General features: G+C 49.9%; 1 protein-coding gene across 1 annotated transcript in view; it reads left to right on the top strand.

Annotated features, from left to right (window-relative positions):
* WDR1 (WD repeat domain 1) overlaps positions 1-20,678 on the top strand; it is a 54,461-nt gene that overhangs the window by 26,290 nt on the left and 7,493 nt on the right. Inside the window, exons 7-11 of the mRNA XM_056855196.1 lie at positions 747-827; positions 2,013-2,246; positions 3,163-3,250; positions 4,460-4,616; positions 15,118-15,205. Of these exons, the coding sequence (XP_056711174.1) occupies positions 747-827; positions 2,013-2,246; positions 3,163-3,250; positions 4,460-4,616; positions 15,118-15,205 (648 nt within the window). The remainder of the gene's footprint in view (positions 1-746; positions 828-2,012; positions 2,247-3,162; positions 3,251-4,459; positions 4,617-15,117; positions 15,206-20,678) is intronic.

A 20,678-nucleotide genomic window follows, 5' to 3' on the forward strand; every position in this document is an offset into this window, starting at 1 on the left:
ATTGAAATCCACAGACTTTGAAGGGTGTGGCTCTGCTTAGGATGTCACTGTGGAAGAACCAAGTGGGATGACGTCTGGCTCAGCCTACTGCAGCTGTGAAACAGTAGCAGTTTCCATGGTAGCAAGAGCTGTGAATGTTGGATCCTTTACGTAATACAAGATCCAGTAAACCAATTGTTTCAAAAGCAGGAGGGTGTTTGTTCTTTTAATGAAGTGAATACTATAGGAGAAAAAACCATTCTTCTCTTAGAATGTATTGCCAAGAGTTCTGTGTGAAACTCACCAGCTCCAGCATTTGAGCTTTCAGGCCCTGGGGCTTTGCGTACATGTTATTTGCATTTGCTTGAATGGTGGAGGGGTGGTGGTGGAATCATCTGTAGAGCATTCAAATTAATGCAAAATCTATGCTGGGATAAATTGTGTTAGGAATCCAGTAGTACCTTTAAAGACTGTTTAATCTGGCTGCAACAGGCTAACACAGCTACCTCTCTGGAACTGGTATTTTCTGATGACTTTAGCAGCTGTTCAGAGATGCATTGTCTGGACAGCTCTATTTGAAGCTTCAAAGCTTGACTCTTCTTGATGTTTCCAGACTGTTAGTAGCAGAAGAGCCTCTTGCACTGAGAGAAGGGCCCACCATTTGTAGAACAGCTCCATAGGAGCTAACACATTTTCTTCAAAGCCAATCTGTATTTAAGGGTTGCAAAACATTATAACTAACTGGTGTCTCTCAATTTTTTCAAAAGATTTTTATTTATGATGGGAAAACTGGAGAAAAAGTGGGTGCTCTAGGCGGAAGTAAAGCACATGACGGAGGGATTTATGCTGTAAGTGACCCCCCCTGTGTATTCTCCCCCAAACTGTGGGTTGCAATGCCGGTTTCCATTTGCATGTGTATTTTGATTCTATCAGTCTGCTTTTGTTGAGGCTGTACGAACATTGCCCTGCTCTCTCATGCTACTAAAAATGTGTGTTATGCTTGGGTGGGAGTGGTAATGATACACGGTTGCTGGTCAGGAATCAATGAATTTGCCCCTCTAACAACTGGGATTGGATTGATTCCTTAATTTTTTTAAAAAATGTATATAAGTGCATATAAATACATGGGCAGTGAGCAGCATCTTAAAAGACATTCTCTTTTCTCTTCCATAAGTGTGAATGCTGCTTCTAAGATAATGCATCTTTGCAAAGTTGTTTGGTGTCTTTTGCCGTAATCGTTGTTTCCTAATGTATTTAAAATTATGCTTTTACCTCAAAACTACTTATTTATTTCCAACTTGTGTGTGTAAAGTGCTGCCAAGTCACAGGCGACTTATGGCAACCCAGTAGGGTTTTCAAGGCAAGAGATGTCCAGATGTGGCATGCCATTGCCTTCCTCCGCATAGCAACCCTGGTATTCCTGGGTGGTCTCCCATCCAAGTACTAACCAGGACCAACCCTGCTTATCATCTGATGTCTGACAAGATCAAGCTAGTATGGGCCATAAGTACATCAAAATGTACTTGCAGTGCAAGCTTGCCCTTATTTGCACATGTGTTCAGTGGGGCTTGCTCTTGAGCAACAGTCATTGTACCCTTGGAGTTCTTTAATTGGCAACAGTCCTAAATTTTAAGTGGAGGTACTCCGCATTTCAGTATGTCGTTGGTATGTTTAGTATTCATACTCCTCTTTTCTCCCCAGTGAATACCCAAAGCAGCTTTCAACATAATTCTCCCTCCTCCGTTTTAAATTTACAACAACACCCCGTGAGGTAGCTTAGGCTGAAGTGGCTAGCCCAAGCACACTCATGCCAGAGGCACATACCACATAACTGAGAAACCCAGGCGCCATGATAGAACTCATTGTTTTTAATGGAGTTTGATCCCTCCAGCTCAGAATAGTGTCTGTGGCAAAATAAATTTCTGACCCACTGTCCGCATAACAGGGTGGCTACCAGTGAGTAAGTTGTTGATGCTCCCAGATGTAGAATGTGGCTAATATTCTTAAGTCTCCTCTTCCCCCTCCCCCAACAGATAAGCTGGAGTCCAGACAGCAGTCAACTCCTTTCTGCTTCTGGAGACAAAACTGCAAAGATCTGGGATGTTGGTGCTGGTAGCATCGTCAATACCTTCAACATGGGATCAGATGTTCTGGATCAGCAGCTGGGTTGCCTGTGGCAAAAAGACCACTTGCTGACTCTCTCCCTTTCGGGCTACATCAATTATCTGGATAAGAACAATCCTGATAAACCTCTCCGCGTCATAAAGGTCTGTTGGTTTCCTGAGCGTCCTGTTTCCAGCATCCCGATACATATAGTTTATTTTCTCAAAGTCTGTCCAGTTGTAATTAAAGAATAGTTTGCATAAAGATGACTTGAACTAGATTGCTGGTGCTCCAGAAATTATGCAAACACCAAAACAGTGCAGTTGGCATAAAAGATAGCTGAGTTTGCTTCTGCAAACCAATTCCAAAAATATTATTTTGATCTTTGGGGTGGGGGGGGAATGTTTGTGGTAAAATAACACTGAGCGTCAAGAACTCTTTCATCACTTCTTTGCCTGATTAGGAAATGTTATACTATTTGTCTGAATATTAGAGGAATGTTTCAGGCAGCAGAAAACTGGGCAATGAATTCTGCCTGCCGTGCCCTAAAGGCTCTTGCATTAATTGTGCTGGTTAAACTTCTCCATCCTGCCCCCAGACACCTTTCGGAAGTTGTGCGATGTTCAGGTACAGTTTGAGGTGCATCATGGGGCAGGGAAGGGCTTATGATTGGCTTGCAGAACTTGTAGGCCAGGTTTTTGGATTCCCTTGAAATCCCTCTGGCTCATCGTTATTCTGCCCTATAGCCTGTCCAAAACTGGGGGTGGGTTTTTCCTCAGCATGGCTATCTCCAAGCAACTGTTTACACACTGGCAAAAAACGTGGTTACTTATATGAGCCTATGTATTCCCCTTGCAAGGCAATTGGGGAAGGGCTGGATTGGAAAGGAAGTACAGGAAGGAAAGGGTTAAGCATGGCCAGTGCTGCTTCCCCAACCAAATTCAAGCCTCCTGCACAACAGCTTTCAAGTTTGTGGCTCTCTTTCCTTGCATATCATTTGTCCGTAAGTCGATAACAGCAGGAAACATTTGTTTGTTTGTTTTAAGCCTAACCCTTTGCCTCAATTGTGTTCTTTTGCAGGGTCACAGTAAATCTATACAGTGTCTCACAATGCATAAAAATGGGGGGAAATCCTATATTTACTCTGGGAGCCACGATGGACACATTAATATCCTTTGAATGACCAATGAATTACTGGTGCATATAGAATATAGTACTGGAGATTTCTGCCTTCCCATGTTCTTCGTCTTAGGTTTTTCCTGCTCACTGAGGGCTCTCTCTGCATACATGAATACATGAAGCTGCCTTATACTGACTCAGACCATCAAGGTCCATGAAAGTCAGTATTATCTACTCAGACCGGCAGTGGCTCTCCAGGGTCACAGGCAGAGGTCTTTCATATCACCTACTTGCCTAGTCCCTTTAACTGGAGATTCCAGGGATTGAACCTGGGACCTTATGCATGCAAAGCAGATGCTCTACTACTGAGCCACAGCCACTCCCCAAGGGGAGAGAGTAGTTAAGTACAGGGAGGAAATAGTTAAGAGAATTACTAAATAAAAGTGTTATAAGCTCAGAATTCGGGGTGTGGGGAAGGGGGAAGTAATTGTGAATTTCCTGCATTGTGAAGGGGGTTGGACTAGATGACCCTGGTGGGTCCTTCTAACTCTGTTATTCTTGTCTAGCTGTCTCCTTGAGGCTGCAGTTTTCAGTATTCTTGGTGCTGCCACTGGAATGACTGACTGCCCTGTTGGGAGCACAAAGCTTACTGAATTTCAAGCGGCTGCTTTTCTGAGCCAGCCTCAAGGAATATGCTCTTGTTAGGGTCTTCCAGTCATCTTAAGGAAGCGCTAATGCAATTTCCTGGCAAGTACTTCTTTCATGTTTTGTTTGGAAAATCAAGTGTGTTGATGGCTGATTTGTGCCACTTGATTCAGCCCCCACACATCTTTTCCCCTATAGGTGGAAAAGCAATTAGGGTGGTATATGTATTTATATTGGTCAGAGAAACAACCTGGGGGAGAAAGACTTAAACACATGACATCGCTGCAGCGCCAAGCAGATTTTAAGCCACATTTCAGTGTTTTCCAGTCTGCATTTGTTGAAAGTGTCCAAGGAGTGATAACATTTCTCCTGGTATCATGTCTCATCTGGCTGAAACATACCTTTGCAATCCTAAACTTTTCTAGCCCTAAGTATCTATAGACCAGTTCTGAGCAGCAAATTTACTTCAAATTAGGTTCCAGTTGTAGTTGTTAATACACAGGACTATGTTTACAAATGGCCAAAATCTTTGTTTTCTATTGTTTTGTGTTGTAATCAAATCTCTAAACTAGATTGTTATATGGAGTAAATATTTCCTTAATATTTTGCTCACATTATTGGGATTCTGAGACGGGCGAAAACAATAGCTTTTTGGGGAAGGGACACACCAACCAGGTTTCTCGCATGGCGGTGGATGAGTCAGACCAGCTGGTCACCTGCAGCATGGATGATACTGTGCGTTACACTAGCCTTAGCAAGAAAGACTACAGGTAGGTGTAGGTGTAGGCTCTTGCCTACATCATTTACTGCAAAATGTATATAACCTTGTCTAAGTCCATCTAGGCCTTGTAATATGCTTATGTCTGGCAACCGATTACCATAAGCACTTTTTCTATCCGACAGCACCCTAACCTGATAGGCAGTTGCTCTTTTCCATGTTCCCTCCACTTGACAGGCTCGCTTCTCCTGGCCTCGCCGGGCTTCCGCACTCGAGTGCTCAGCTGACCAGGAGCCAGGGGCAGACCCAACTTCGCCCAGCCACGGCTGCGGAAAGAGCCGCCCCGGAACATGTGGGTGGAGCGCGGGAGGCGGCGGCTCCTACCCCCGTCCCGCCCGGCTCTCTGTGTGGTGCGCGCGGAGGACACCACCGGGGGAAGAAGAGGAGCCGTCGAAGGCGGGCGGGCAGGGCGCGCGCGGAAGGGCCGTCTGGGGGCATTGCGTCTCCTGGGCGAGTCAGCTGTGACTTGACAGCAGGGGGGCTTTGAACCGTGCCGAGCTGCCAGGCAGCTGCCAGGCAGCGTGGCACGGTTCAAAGCCCCCCCCTACCCTGGGCTGCCCGCCACCCAGCTCAAAGCCCCCCTTCCCTGGACTGCCCGCTGCCCAGCTGGACTGCCCCCCCTGCCCGCCCTGCCCCCCCTGGACTGCCCCCCTTCCCTGGACTGCCAGCGGGCCAGTTCAAAGCCCCCCCTTCCCTGGACTGCCCGCCGCCCAGCTCAAAGCCCCCCCTTTCCTGGACTGCTCGCCACCCAGCTGAACTGCCCCCCCTGCCCGCCCTGGACTGCCCCCCTTCCCTGGACTGCCCACGGCCCAGTTCAAAGCCCCCCCTTCCCTGGACTGCCCACGGCCCAGTTCAAAGCCCCCCCTTCCCTGGACTGCCTGCCGCCCAGCTGGACTGCCCCCCCTTCCCTAGACTGCCCGCGGCCCAGTTCCCTAGACTGCCCGCGGCCCAGTCCCTTCCCTGGACTGCCCGCCACCCAGCTGGACTGCCCCCCTTGGACTGCCCGGACTTCCCCGCCTGGACTGCCCCCCCTCCCTGGACTGCCCACGGTCCAGTTCAACCCCCCTTCCCTGGACTGCCCACTGCCCTACTGGGCGTGTTGGCACTTTGCAATAAATAAGTGGGTTTTGGGTTGCAGTTTGGGCACTCGGTCTCTAAAAGGTTCGCCATCACTGACCTAGGCTGTTAACAGAGTCAGCAAAGGTCAGCTGAACTCCATTGAAAGTGGAAAGGCCCTTCAAGGTCTCCGCCTTCCCAACTAGCATTATCTCCCGTCTTGTCAGGATTCCGTTTCAATTTGTTTGCCCTTATTCATTTAACAACAGTAGAAGAGCTTGGTCTAAAAATTGCAATCTATACACTCACCAGAATAACAGCATGTTTATAAACTGCTGTCTGATGACCACAACAGAAAGGGCAAATCAGACCTTCCGTGGGGAAAATACACTAAATGATTGGATTCAGCAATCTGTCACCAGACAGTGCCGATGGTCATGAATCTTTCCCACGGGCACCTCTCCCCGGAAAGGATGGGACTGACAAACCAGCTTTTGGTAAAAGTCACTCCTCACTATCGCTGCTACCTGAGCGGTCACAAGTAATCAGGAAGAGGAGATTTTAACTCCTAGTCTTGCCCAAGCCCCCTTGAGCTGGGCTGATTCCAGAGGCAGTTAATAGAGCAACTTTTGATTTTTTTTAAAAAACAAATTTAATGGGGTGCTTGTGAGCGTTTTTGGAAGGCAAAAGTTGTTCCCCTGCTCGCACTTTATGCAGTAGTGGGGAAATGGGGCATTTTTCTCTGCTTCTTTTGTTACGGCCAGTGCTGGTCCTCAGAAGCATTATCAAGCAGTAGGTCTCAGCGCTGTCTGGTCTGTCGACTTCTCTTCTGAGGTTCCCCAGCTGCATCTTAAAAGTCTCTAGGGAAAGGAACAAGCCTTGACTCTGCCCTTTCCTTTGCTTTCAACCTAGCTGTATCTGAAGAAGTGAGCTCACACCCTGCCAGAAATGTTGTTAGTCTTTCAGGTGCTACTGGATTCTTGCTCTCTTCTACAACCTTTTGAATACTTTTGATCTAAGTAGGTCCTGATCTGGATGGTCCAGGTCAGGCTGATCTCAGAGTTAAGCATGGTCCACCCTGGATAGTTCTTGGATGGGAGACCACCAGAGAAGTCCAGGGTCACAACTCAGCAGCAGACAATGGCAAACCACTTCTGTTCCTTTCTTGCCTATGAAAACCCTGTGGGGATGCCATAAGTCGACTGCGACAGCGGCACTTACCACCACCAGTCTAAGTGGGTTTGCTTTACAGAAAGGGGAGGGGGTCTATAGTTCAGCACTCTTTTCCCTATAGTTAGTACTCTTTCTGCTCTGTACACAAACACCTACAATGCTCTCTCCCTATACTCTTCAAGAAGATAACTTCAAATAACATTGGTTCGTGTAGGTTATCCAGGCTGTGTAACCGTGGTCTTGGTATTTTCTTTTCTGACGTTTCGCCAGCAGCTGTGGCCGGCATCTTCAGAGGAGTAACACTGAAGGACAGTGTCTCTCAGTGTCAAGTGTGTAGGAAGAGTAATATATAGTTAGAAAGGGGTTGGGTTTGAGCTGAATCATTGTCCTGCAAAAAGTAACAAAGGTAATGTGCTAACCATTGTCCTGTAAGTATCAAGATAATGTGCTAATGAGGGTGTGGTATGTTAATATGGAAGCATTGTATCCTGAAGTGATCTGTTAATGTGGCCCAAGAGGATTCTTCTGCATATAAGTCCTCCTCGTCGGAAAAATCCGATCTCTCGGGCAAAGTCCCCGCCAATCTGCAGGTTCGTTGAACGCTACGAGACGGGACGAAAGGTGGGAAACTCATAGTCCTTGGGCTGTCGGGGACGCGTGCCACTCCGCGCCCGTTCACGGGTCAAGCGATCCCTCTCTTCCTGCTCCGCCCGAGCCTTTGCTGCGGCTTCAGCCGCCGCTCGCGCTTGCTCCTCCGCTTTCTTGCGTTCAGCCAAATCCAGGTCGGTGGCCAGTCAGGCGGCCAACGCCGCGGTAACGAGTGGGAGAGCTTCCTGCTCCAAGGTGAAAAGGAGTTCAGCACGCTTATCCGGCAGGTCCAGCATGGGTTGGATCTGTACCGCTAAGGCCACTGCATCCGCACCGAAATCGGGGGTAAGATGTTTCGTAAGTTCAGCCACAGAAATAGTAGCTGCAGTGTGTCCATGGAAGAGGGCAGTCACTCGCTCGGCTACCGCTTTAGCCTCAGCTTGGCAGAGCTCGGGGGGTGGTGTGATTGGGGTCGCCATGTCAGCAGGACGGATTAGGAGCGCGTCCAAGGTTGACTGCGTTTCACGAGCAATAAGCTGGTCCAACAATCCAGTCAGTAGTTGTAAATCCTCAGCTGCCGCTCGGGCGTCATCCACCAACCGGTCGAGGGTCTGGAGGTCTTGGCAGGTGTCGGCAGCGTCAGACATCCAGGGGACCGTGGCAACTAGAGAACGCCATTGAGTCTGAACAAGCCCATTCAAGCGACTAACGTCCATGTTAGTTCGAAATAGTTCGGCTATAACATCCCGTACGAGGTCGGGGTCGTCGGGCGGCGTTCTCAACGGAAGGGACCACGGATGGAAACCTTCCAGGGCTCCTAGGAGGAACCCACTACCCAGGGATCAGGTCCACCGGGCCAGGGGCGAACCACACGGGGCTCCAGCCACAGAGAACTCACTCGGAGAGCACAGTCCTTGCTCCCATCCGAGTGGCAGGCGAACCCTCCGGGGCTCCAGCCTGACAGGTAAAAGAAGAAATGATGATTACTGTCTTAATGTCAGCCCTTGACCAAGCCTGAACCAATAACCACAGCAAGAGACACACTGGTCCAAGGAAGATGGTTTACTGGCAGCATAGGTAAACAGAGCATACAGGAACTAAGACAGTAATGGCGGGCACTGGGATACACTTGACTATATAAAAGCTTAGAAAAAAGCATAGAAAAAAGCATTCTGCATTCAGCAGCTCAGGACAGGCTAAAGAGATTACCTTTTCAAAACAGTCTAGAGATGCCTCCGTTCCCACGGAGTACCGTCTACTTCAAAGAGTTCAGAAATGCAAAACAATCCTTGGGAGCAAGTTGGTGGAAAAGCAAAACTGAGAGACAGGCCTGATACGCTCCCAATCCGTCCTGCTGACATGGCGACCCCGATCACACCACCACCCCGAGCTCTGCCAAGCTGAGGCTAAAGCGGTAGCCGAGCGAGTGACTGCCCTCTTCCATGGACACACTGCAGCTACTATTTCTGTGGCTGAACTTACGAAACATCTTACCCCCGATTTCGGTGCGGATGCAGCGGCCTTAGCGGTACAGATCCAACCCATGCTGGACCTGCCGGATAAGCGTGCTGAACTCCTTTTCACCTTGGAGCAGGAAGCTCTCCCACTCGTTACCGCGGCGTTGGCCGCCTGACTGGCCACCGACCTGGATTTGGCTGAACGCAAGAAAGCGGAGGAGCAAGCGCGAGCGGCGGCTGAAGCTGCAGCAAAGGCTCGGGCGGAGCAGGAAGAGACGGATCGCTTGACCCGTGAACGGGCGCGGAGTGGCACGCATCCCCGACAGCCCAAGGACTATGAGTTACCTTCGTTCTTCCCATCTTTCGTCCCATCTCGTAGCGTTCAACGAACCCGCAGATTGGCGGGGACTTTGCCCGAGAGATCGGATTTTTCCGACGAGGAGGACTTATATACAGAAGAATCCTCTTGGGCCACTGGTTTGCGGTCCAGCCAGTCCCGCCGAACTAGCGGTGCTGGCAACGAGATGCTTTTCCTACGTAACGAAAATATGGATCTCATGGAGCAGGTCGCACGCTTGCAAGATCAACTGGCCTTAGTACTCAGGGACAATGACCAGTTACAACGGGCTCAAACTGCGCCCGTTACCCCCGTTTCAATGATACCGCAGCAGCTGCCACAACAACCAGCTGCCTCGGTGGTTCCTCCTGGCGGAGGAGGGCCCGCCGGAGGGCCCGTCGCACCCGATGGAGGCCCTGCAGCCCCTGGTGGGGGACCCATCGCACCGGATGGAGGACCAGCAGCTCCTGGCCCCGCAGCGCCCGGAGGAGTGCCTGTTGCACCTGTCTTACCGGGAATTCCAGCCCCTGGATACCCGCCTATGCCCCCAATGCCATGGAGACCGCCTAAACTGAGAGTTACTTACGACGGCTCTGTTGAGACCTTACCCCGTTTTTTGCATCATGTGGATAGTTATATGAGGGAGCAACGGCAATTCTTCCCAACCGAAGATAGCCGTGTCCGCTTCGTTGCCTCTCTATTAACGGAAAAAGCGGCTGACTGGATGATCCTACAGTTTGATACACGGTCCCGCTCCATTCGTTCCCTCGACAATTTTATGTTCGCCTTGCGACGGCGGTTTGAAGATCCCTTCATGGGAGAGAGAGCCAAAGCGGAACTTTTGCAACTCAGGCAAGGCTCCTCTCCAGTTTGGGAATTTGCAGATGAATTCCAAAGGCTTGCGAGTAAGGTAGTGGACTGGCCAGAAGCTACCCTTATCCACTACTTTCGTGAAGCCTTGCACCCAGACATTTTAAACTGGTCTTATATGCGAGGCGACCCAGACACCCTCGAGGACTGGATTTTGCTGACTGAGGACGTTGAAAGCCGCCGGCGGTTTGTCTCGCTAGTCCGAAATAGGGCTAAGGAGAAAGGCGGACAAAAGCCGCCCACCAGATCTCCAACTCCCAACCCGCAGAGACCCACCCGGCTCCCTCTGGATCGCGAGTCCCGTTTCCAGAGAGGGGCTTGTCTCGTTTGCGGGGGAATGGGTCACTTTGCAGCGACTTGCCCTCAACGCCCAGAAACCACTCGCCCAAGCGTGCCGCCTCGAGCTCGAGGACAACCTCAACGCAGAGGCACCGTGGCCGCCCGCAGCACAGTGCCGGGACGACCCACACCCTCTGCACTTCACGTTGAAGAATCGTCTAACCTCTCCGCACCAATCGACCCCGTAGGGTCCCGGATTACAAGTGCCCCAGTGGGGGACAACTCTCCTTCTTCCGACGAGGATAATCAATGGAACTCCCCAGCCCTTAATCTGGAAACCCCTCTCGATCTGTCAAAAAACGGGCACGGTCTGTGGTGAGTGGCGCATCCCCACAGACCCCTGCAGAATCTCCTGCAAAACCCAAGGCTCCTGTCAAGATGAGTGAAGTGGAAAACACTGTTTATTTGACTTGTAGAGCTGCACTGTTTTTGTGCAGCTCCACAAGTCAAATCCGAAGAACTACCGGCCCCCGTCCAATTCGCCCAAATGGACGGCAGCCAGTTTAGAGGGGGGCCAGTCGACCGTCGCACACGGGGAGTAGCGATGGGTATCGGTTCCCATTGGGAGCAAATAGACTTTACCATCGCTCCCATCCGATACGAAGTTGTTTTGGGAATTAATTGGCTTAAGGGTCATAGCCCTTACATAGATTGGGACGCTGACACAATTACGTTCACCAGCCCTAAATGTGAGCAACACCAACGTGAGCTCGCGGTTGTACCTCCCCCCGCGCCTGCCTTAACCTCTGATGCAGTAGTGCCAACACCTTTACCTGAAATATATCGAGACTTTGCAGATGTTTTTGACATGAAAGAATGCGATGCCTTACCCCCCCCCATCATGCCACGGACAGTGCCATTGAAGTTGTAAAAGACTGCACACTGTCCAAAAGCAAGATTTACCCTATGAGCGTCTCCGGGCGCGCTATGTTGCGAGACTTTTTGGATAAAAATCTTGCTCGGGGATTCATTCGGCCGTCAACCGCCCCTAATTCAGCCCCCGCTTTCTTTGTCCGTAAGAAGGAAGGTGATTTGCGTTTGTGTATAGACTTCCGAAAGCTCAACGCAGTTACCCAGACTAACGCCTATCCCATCCCATTGATCTTGGACATCTTAGGACAACTACAGGAGGGGCGTATTTTCACCAAATTGGACTTGGTTGAAGCTTATTACCGAGTTCAGATTCGTGACGGGGATGAACCCCTCACAGCCTTTTCTAGCTACTTCGGCATGTATGAATTTCTTGTGATGCCTTTCGGGTTGAAAGGGGCCCCGGGGGTCTTCATGCAGCTCATTAATGAGATCCTCCATGACTTATTATATCAAGGCGTGGTAGTTTATCTTGATGACATCCTTATTTATTCTGAATCCATGGAAGAACACGTTACTCTAGTTAGAGAAGTGTTGCAACGTCTCCGGGATCATCAACTCTATGCTAAGTTGTCTAAATGCGAGTTCCACCAAGAACAACTAACGTTTTTGGGGTACATCATTTCACATCGGGGCCTCAGCATGGACCCTGCTAAGGTGCAAGAGGTTCTTGACTGGACACCTCCCTCCACCCATAAGCAAGTGCAGCAGTTTCTAGGCTTTGCCAATTTCTACCGTGGTTTCATTCCCAACTTTGCTCAAGTGGCACTGCCTATCACCGACCTCCTTAAAACTAAAGGCAAAGGAGCCTCAGCTACGTTACCCACCGCCAAAGTACTTTGGACTAATCAATGTCAAACCGCTTTCACAGCCCTCAAACGACTTTTCACTTCCGAACCGATGCTGCAGCACCCCAACCCAAACCAAATGTTTGTTGTGCAAGTGGATGCATCCGATGTAGCCATGGGGGGGGCTCTTCTCCAGAGGGGGGCTGACGGACTTCACCCCTGTGCTTACTTTTCCAAGACATTTGCGCACGCTCAATTGAATTGGCCGATTTGGGAGAAGGAAGCAGCGGCCGTTCATCATGCCCTCACCCTATGGCGGCAGTTCCTGGAGGGGTCCGGGGTCCCCTTTGAGGTCTGGACCGATCACAAAAATCTAGAGGCCCTCACGGGGACCCACAAACTGTCCGCGAATCAACAGCGTTGGGCCGACTTCTTTGCCCAATTCCGTTTTATACTTAAACATGTACCTGGGAAACAGAACGTGCTTGCTGACGTTCTTTCCAGGTTGCCTCAATATCCTGTAAAGATTGACCATCCCATGGACTCTTTGTTCACACCGGCGCACAAAGGGGCTCTGCCCGTTCTGGCGGTAAAAACTCGATCCCAAACTCTGCTCCAACCCCAGACCCAAGCAATGGACAGCAGAGCATCAGGCTCAGGAGAACCAACTCCCTCCCCAAATCAGCCTGCGCCGACCCCGCAGCACCTGCAATCCCCCCCCCTCCATCTCCACCGCCAGCGGCTCCGGATCCCTCCTCTCCTATGGGGGGGGGAGTGATCCTGTCCAATTCTTTCCTGGACTCCCTTCGTACTCAATGCCTGGCCAAACGCTCCGCTCAAACTCTACCCCAAGGCTTGCTTGAACGGAATGGATGTTTGTACAAGGACTCTAAACTGTACGTGCCTAAAGTACATAGACGAGAAGTCCTGCAATTAGCTCATGGGGCTAAAACGGCAGGACATTTCAGTTTCCTAAAGACCCTTCTCTTGTTACGTAGGCAATTTTGGTGGGTGGGCATGCGTACTGATGTGGATTCCTTTATTCGCAGTTGTCCCATTTGTGCCACTGTCAAACGATCCCAGGGTAAGCCTCCGGGACTTCTACAGCCACTGGAAATTCCCAGCAGACCCTTGGAAGTAATTGCCATGGATTTCATGACTGATCTCCCTCTAAGTGAAGGAAAAACTGTACTTTGGGTTATCACTGATTTATTTTCCAAGCAAGTACATTTGGTTCCATGTGCAGGTATTCCGTCTGCCCCCAGGTTGGCCCGCCTTTTCCTGTCACATGTTGTCCGTCTACATTCCTTTCCGCGCAAGATAATTTGCGACCGCGGAAGTACCTACGTGGCTAGATTTTGGAAAGCATTTCTCAAGTTGGTGGGGGTGGAGCAGGGTTTATCTAGCGCTTATCACCCCCAGACAGATGGGCAAACTGAACGTGTTAATGCTGTCCTGGAGTGTTATTTACGTTGTTATGTCAATTACCATCAGGATAATTTGGTTGAATTGTTGCCTTTTGCAGAATATGCGTACAATAATGCTGTCCATCATTCTACTGGGTTTAGTCCATTTTATGTAGTATATGGTCAGGATTTTGGCCCCATTGCTCATGTGGATATGACGGGGGTGGAGGGGAGTATCGAGGTGGATGCCTGGACGCAAGCCATACGCAACACCTGGCCCTGGCTAGTCAAAAATCTGGACAGGGCCAAACGCAAATACAAAGGGCCAAACGCAAATACCTGAGACTTATCCATCCTGTTTTCCATGTTAGTCTCCTCAAACCTCATGTCGCCTCCTCAGATTGGCACCCGGAACCGCCCCCTGAGCAGCCTGTGATGGAGGTGGGGGGGAGGAACATTTCGAAGTGTCTAAGACTCTCGTATACGTCATGGGTCTCTACAGTATCTGGTTCGTTGGAAACACTTCCCCCCTGCTTATGATGAATGCGTGAAGGCACGAGATTTCTCCGCCCCGGACTTGGTGCACGCCTTCCACACCGCCTACCCCAATAAGCCATCCCCCTCACCGACTGGGAGGGGGCCCTAAGGGGAGCAGAATGTCAGGCCTGTCTCTCAGTTTCGCTTTTCCACCAACTTGCTCCCAAGGATTGTTTTGCATTTTTGAACTCTGAAGTAGACGGTACTCCGTGGGAACAGAGGCATCTCTAGACTGTTTTGAAAATGTAATCTCTTTAGCCAGTGCCCTCCATTACTGTCTTAGTTCCTGTATGCTCTGTTTACCTATGCTGCCAGTAAACGATCTTCCTTGGACCAGTGTGTCTCTTGCTGTGGTTATTGGTTCAGGCTTGGTCAAGGGCTGACAACAAACAACCACCACGATCTTACCCTGGGACAATGTTGACAAACCAAACCAGATAAATATATCAGGGCTACCTTTGTTGTTATATGCACCGTATTTATTTTTAAGTAGAAAGGTGGGGTCGAAGTTTTGTAATAATACAAAAAGGTAAAGGTACTGCTGAAGGAAATAAATGACCAATTAGCATGTCGTTAAAATGATAATGCCCTGAGAGAAGCAGTAGATGGAAGGCTTCTGAAAGACAGACTGTGTAGTTGAGTCTTCTTACTGGCTGCCAGATAACTACAATTACAATACAAAGGCATAAAACCAAAGTGTCAGAGACCTGTTTGAGAGTATGTGAACAGTCACAGGTTGGACACAGAACGGCAACACCAGCTAACCCAGCAAGGGACTCCACCTGCATCTGTTCAATAGAGCGGACAGAATATGGGGTAGCAGAACAAGAACAGGTGGGGAAAGCTCAGTTGAGCAAACCAAGGGCTTACAGATACTGCTCTAAATGGAAGAAACTAACGTGTATTGTTTAAGGTGACGATTCCACCAGCAAGTTTGCTTTCAAAGCTGCCATTGTATTTGTCATACATAAATGCAAACTCAAGATTCCTGAGTGCTGACATGATTCTGAACCTGAATTTTTGAAGATTTTAACAATTTAATTCTTCTAAAACTGTTCTTTCTCTTTTTCAGTGGCCAAGATATTATAAAAATGGATGTTCAGCCAAAATGTATAGCAGTTGGACCTGGTGGATTCGCTGTGGTCATCTGCATTGGAGAAGTACGTATTGGAACAACTGAACATGCCATAATGCGATAGAAAAATTACTGAAGGTTTTGAATTAGAATTCAGATTTTGCATTCTGAGTGTTAAATTAGGGAATTCTCCCATTTTCCTGGATTAACCTTGGTAGTCCTTTAAGTGCAGTTTGTTAGCTGTTGCCCAGCAAAACAGACCTCCAAGGTGTTTCTCAGCTTTCCAAGAAACATTGCTTTTAAAAGCTGTACAGTGTGGTAGAAATTCTGGAGGGCTCTATAAAGGCAATGGGTGGGAGGCCTACACCGCACTCAGCTGAGAAATTCTTCTGCAAAAGCCCTGTTAAAATTGCAGAAGAGCACTTGAAGTCTTTTATAGTTCTTCGGTGTTTCAGTGGGGCTTGTTCAGGAGAACTTGTAAAGGAGCAGATCCATTCAGGGCCAGCCCATCAGCTAGACAGCCTTAGGCAATTGCTGTTGGCCCCAGAGGTGGAAGCAGCCAACCAGCACAGCTGCAGCTGCATCACGGTCTGCCCCAGGAGTCTCCTCCAGCTCTAGCGGGGAGCCTGCTCCCTCCTTTCCTCTGCCTCACCTGACTGTGGGTGGCAACTTCTCCCTATGATGCAGGAGGGCATGCAGTGGCTTCCTACCTCCCCCTAGCCCAGGAGGGAGGATGATGTGGCCACCCAAAATCCTTGGGCTTGCCTTGAATCCATTATCCTGCTGCTTTTAGATTCCTGCAAATCCATGAGCAAGCACTGCTGAGTACTCTTGCTTGACTCCCACCCACTCCCGGTAAGGACCAGATCTATCACTTTACCATCCACTTGACATGATTTGGATTGTGCGGTGCACATGTATTGAGAGCTGGATGTGTAAACTGTAGAATTCCCGTTGGTTAATAAGTTGAATTCAGACTTAATTTTAATCTTTCTCATGCACCTGCACCCTTTCCCACCAATGGAGCAGTCACTCATAGCTGCAATATTTATGGAAATCAACCCGTATCAAGGGGCTGATCTGCTGGGTGTTTAACCTTCCCTGCCGGGTAGGAAAGATCCATGTGATCAAGGACACCTGAGCATTGGTATGCATGTGAAGTAAACTCCAGTCATAAATCTCTTGGTGGGAAAAGGAGTGAGTGGCCTCTTGCGAGACTCTTAATGTAGTTTCATGTCACTTAGCCATCAGCACCGAGAAGCAATTTATACGTGACTTTCATGAATCTCCAGGTGATTTTTAATACAATCCCAGGGGACTGTTTGTGGGACAAATTAGAAAAATCCCCAGTCAACCAAAGACTGTTATAGTTAATCAAGAAGTTGTATGATTTATTGTCCTGATGTTTCGCCAGCAGCTGTGGCAGGCATCTTCAGAGGAGTAACACTGAAGGACAGTGTCTCTCACTGTCAAGTGTGTAGGAAGAGTAATATATAGTCAGAAAGGGGTTGGGTCTGAGCTGAATCATTGTCCTGCAAAAAGTATCAAAGATAATGTGCTAATAATTGTCCTGTAAGTATCAAGATAATGTGCTAATGAGGGTGTGGTATGTTAATATGGAACTATTGTATCCTGAAGTGATCTGTTAACGTGTGAAATCCAAAGCTAATCCGCATGGCTATTGTGGACGGTAGTCGTTGTTAGTCTGGAGGTTTTCAAGACAGGAAGCCAAGCCTTATTCATTCTTAAACTCTCTTCTTTTCTGTTAAAGTTGTGCTGATGTTTATGAATTTCGATGCTTCTCTGTGCAATCTGACAAAATAGTTGATAGAATTGTCCAGTCTTTCAGTGTCTTGGAATAAGACCCTGTTTCCTGTTTGTGTCAGTCCATGTTCAGCCACTGCTGATTTCGCAGGTTGGCCACAACTGCAAGGTATACTATATACTCCTGCAGAGGTGAGGGGGTCTCTTTTGTCTTTTGCTGATCGTAGCATCTGTTGTATTTTCTTGGTGGGTTTAAACACTGTTTGTACGTTGTTTTTTCAAAAGTTTCTCCATGCTATCAATGACTCCTTTAATAAATGGCAAGAATACCGTATATACTCGCGTATAAGCCGAGTTTTTCAGCCCAAAAAAAGGGTTGAAAAAGCCGAACTCGGCTTATACGCGGGTCAATACACTAGAGGGGGGGGGGGAGGAGGGAGGGGGGAACTTACCGCCGCCGCCTTTTCCCGGCCGGGAGCGGCCTCCAGAGGCCCCCTGCGGCTGCAGGGAGGCCGCTCAGCCACCCCCGCCGTCTTTTCCCGGCCGGGAGCAGCCTCCAGAGGCCCCCTGCGGCCGCAGGGAGGCTGCTCCGCCGCCCCCGCCGGGCCCGCGCCACTTCCCGCCACCAGGAGCCTGGACAGGTAAGCCTGCGGGGGGGAGGGGTTATAAGCCGACCCTCGGCTTATACGTGGGTGCCTAATTTTTCCCCATTTTGGGGGTGAAATTAGGCACCTCGGCTTATACGCGGGTCGGCTTATACACGGGTATATACGGTACCTTTCCTATGGGAGACTGTTTTTCCTGAGTTTTCTTATTTTTGTTTGGTTTAATGGCCCTTCTGATGATTCTCCTTCAGGTCAGGTTCACCATAGTTTGGAAGGCCATCTGTCCAGTTCTGTCCCTTTACAGAAGGACATTCGGCAAGGATGCCTGCTAGCTCCATTATTGGGGGGGTTTTGTATATAAACAATATGGCACCCGGTTCTTGTGTCAGGCTGCTATCTCGGTTTCCGTATTGCCTCTGTATCTGTGCTGAACTGTCTAGACTCAAGGTCGGCCTCACATACCAAAGCCTGGGAATGCTACCCCTGGGAAAGTGTATTCTGCTTGTGTGTTATTGATGCTTTGTAATCTCCCGCCATTTACTGCCTTATATTATCCTCCAGCTAGTGAGACTCTCATAGCTGCCATACTTTCCTGTTTGCACTGTATTGCCTTTTTGACCAGTAAAAGCCATCTGCTTGGATTCTATATGACTCTGTGGTGATTTCTGGTTCTAAGGGTCAGGAGCTGACATTATGGCAGCTATCTCACCTTCTTCATTGTACTACTAGCCAGGCTGGAGCCCGAGGGGGGTTCGCCTGCCACTTGGATGGGAGCTGGGAGGCTGTCCGAGTGACCTACTACCCTGGATTCCTCTCCGGAGGATCCCACCTTGTTACAGGACGTAGTCACTGAACTTTTTCGAACTACCCGAGAGGTTTGCCGCTTGAGGGGACTGGTACAGGAACAGTGGCAATCTCTAAGAAGGGTTCTCTGGATGTTGACGTCTGAGGATACTAATACTCGTTTAGATCTTCAGGATTTGGATCAATTACTGGACGATGCCCGGTTGGCAACTGAGGACTTACAAGTACTAACTGGACTTTTGGACAACCTTATTTCTCGGGGGACTTTTCCCTCTGTTACCCTGGGAAACGCTGCCATGGCAGGTGCCCCGCAGGAGGGTTTTTCCCTAATACCTGATGCGGCCAGCTGTCAAGCTGAAGCCAAGCGGGTCGCTATTCGCACCGCTCTTCTCCTTGTGGAATGTACAAAGGACACCCCGGTGGCCACCTTGGCTCAATGTTTGACCTCGACATTTGGAGCCGAGGCACCCGCGCTGGCAGTTCGAATACAACCATTGCTCGGCGGGGAATCCGACCCCATACTCACACTCCTGGAAACGGAGCTTTTACCGCGTGTTACGGCAGAGGCTGCCTTGAGACTTGAGAACGCCAAAATTCTTGCGGATAAGGAAGCCGCCGAAGCAGCTAAGGCGTCAGCCGAGGCTCTGGCCGCAAAGGATAGGGATCGGGCGAAAATGGATACTCGCCCCAAGGACACTGTACAGGGACTACTAGGTCTCTCTTTTTCCCCGGCGTTTGTCCCGTCGCGCACGACCCAACGCGCACGCCGCCTTGCTGACCGACGCCGAGACTCCGAAGAGTCTGAGGACGAGGATCTCTATGGAGACAGCTCTCAATGGGCCACGAGTTTCCGAACTGGCAAGCCTCATCTTACCGGGGGCCCAAGCGAGGATGTTCACCTCTTACGAGCCCAGAATCGAGAGCTCACCGGCCGTGTTGATCAACTCCAAGAGCTAATGGAGCGTATGCTTCAGGATAACAGGCAATTACAACAAGCCCTGCTAGCCCAAGTACAGCACGCTCCAATACCGGGGGTGCCCGTCCAACCACCCGCTAATGTACCTGCTCCACTCCTGCCTCCCGGAGCTCCCGTTGTTCCTCCACCCGGACCACCCGTGCAACCGGGTCAGCCTGCACCTGGTCCTTGGAAGCAACTCAAATTGAGAACTACGTACGACGGATCTCTCGAGACTCTGCCTTGTTTCTTGCATCAAGTGGACAGCTATATGCGAGAACAAGGGCAACTTTTCCCCACGGAGGACAGCCGGGTGCACTATGTGGCTTCCCTTCTGACAGGTAAAGCAGCTGACTGGATGGTCCTCCAGTTCGATACCCGCTCCCGCTCTATACGTTCCCTCAACAACTTCATGACTGCTCTGAGAAGGAGGTTTGAAGACCCCTTTCTGGGGGAACGAGCCAAAGCGGAACTCTTACAACTAAGACAGGGCTCTGCTCCAGTTCGAGAATTTGCCGATGAATTTCAATGACTGGCGAGTAAAATCGTGGGTTGGCCCGAGGCCACCCTAATTCACCATTTCAGGGAAGCCCTGCACCCTGATATTCTGAACTGGTCATACATGCGGGGTGATCCCGATACCCTTGAAGAGTGGATTCTATTGGCCGAAGAAGTGGAAAGCCGCCGACGCTTTATTTCTCTTGTCCGTCAAAAGCACAAAGACAAAAGCACCCAAAAACCCAAGGCGCCACCGCCCATTGCACGAAATCCTACACGTCCACCCCAAGAACGTGAAGCCCGATTTCAGAGAGGTGCCTGTCTTACTTGCGGAGAAATGGGCCACTTTGCAGCTGTTTGCCCACACCGCCCTGAATTACTTCGTCCCAGCACGATAACCCGAGCCAGAGGTCGTCCACCACGCAGAGGCACCGCGGCCACCCGCAGCGCAGCGCCGGGAAGACCCACACCCTCTGCACTCCATGCTGGAGACCTAACCTCCCTGCCTACTACGAACGACCCCGCCGGGTCTCGGATTACAAGTGCCCCATTGGGGGACAACTTTCCCTCCTCGGATGAAGAAAACCCATGGAATTCTCCAGCATTAAACTTGGAATCTCCCCTTGACTTGTCAAAAAACGGCTCCGGTCTGTGGTGAGTGGAGCGTCTCCACAGACCTCGGCAGATCCTCCTGCTAAACCAAATGCTCCCACTAAAATCAAAGAAGTAGACTCCACCGTCTACGTAGATGCAGTTTTACAACACCATAACGGGGGCCCCCAACTACCCGTCAAAGCACTCATTGACTCCGGCTGCTGTCGTACTCTCATAAGCGAAGCCACTTTTGCTGCACTCAAAGCCGAATCTGAGGCTTTACCAGCCCCCGTCCAATTTGCCCAAATGGACGGGAGCCATTTCCAGGGGGGTCCAGT

The sequence above is a fragment of the Euleptes europaea genome, chromosome 9 (assembly GCF_029931775.1).
Source record: "Euleptes europaea isolate rEulEur1 chromosome 9, rEulEur1.hap1, whole genome shotgun sequence".
NCBI lineage: Eukaryota > Metazoa > Chordata > Lepidosauria > Squamata > Sphaerodactylidae > Euleptes > Euleptes europaea.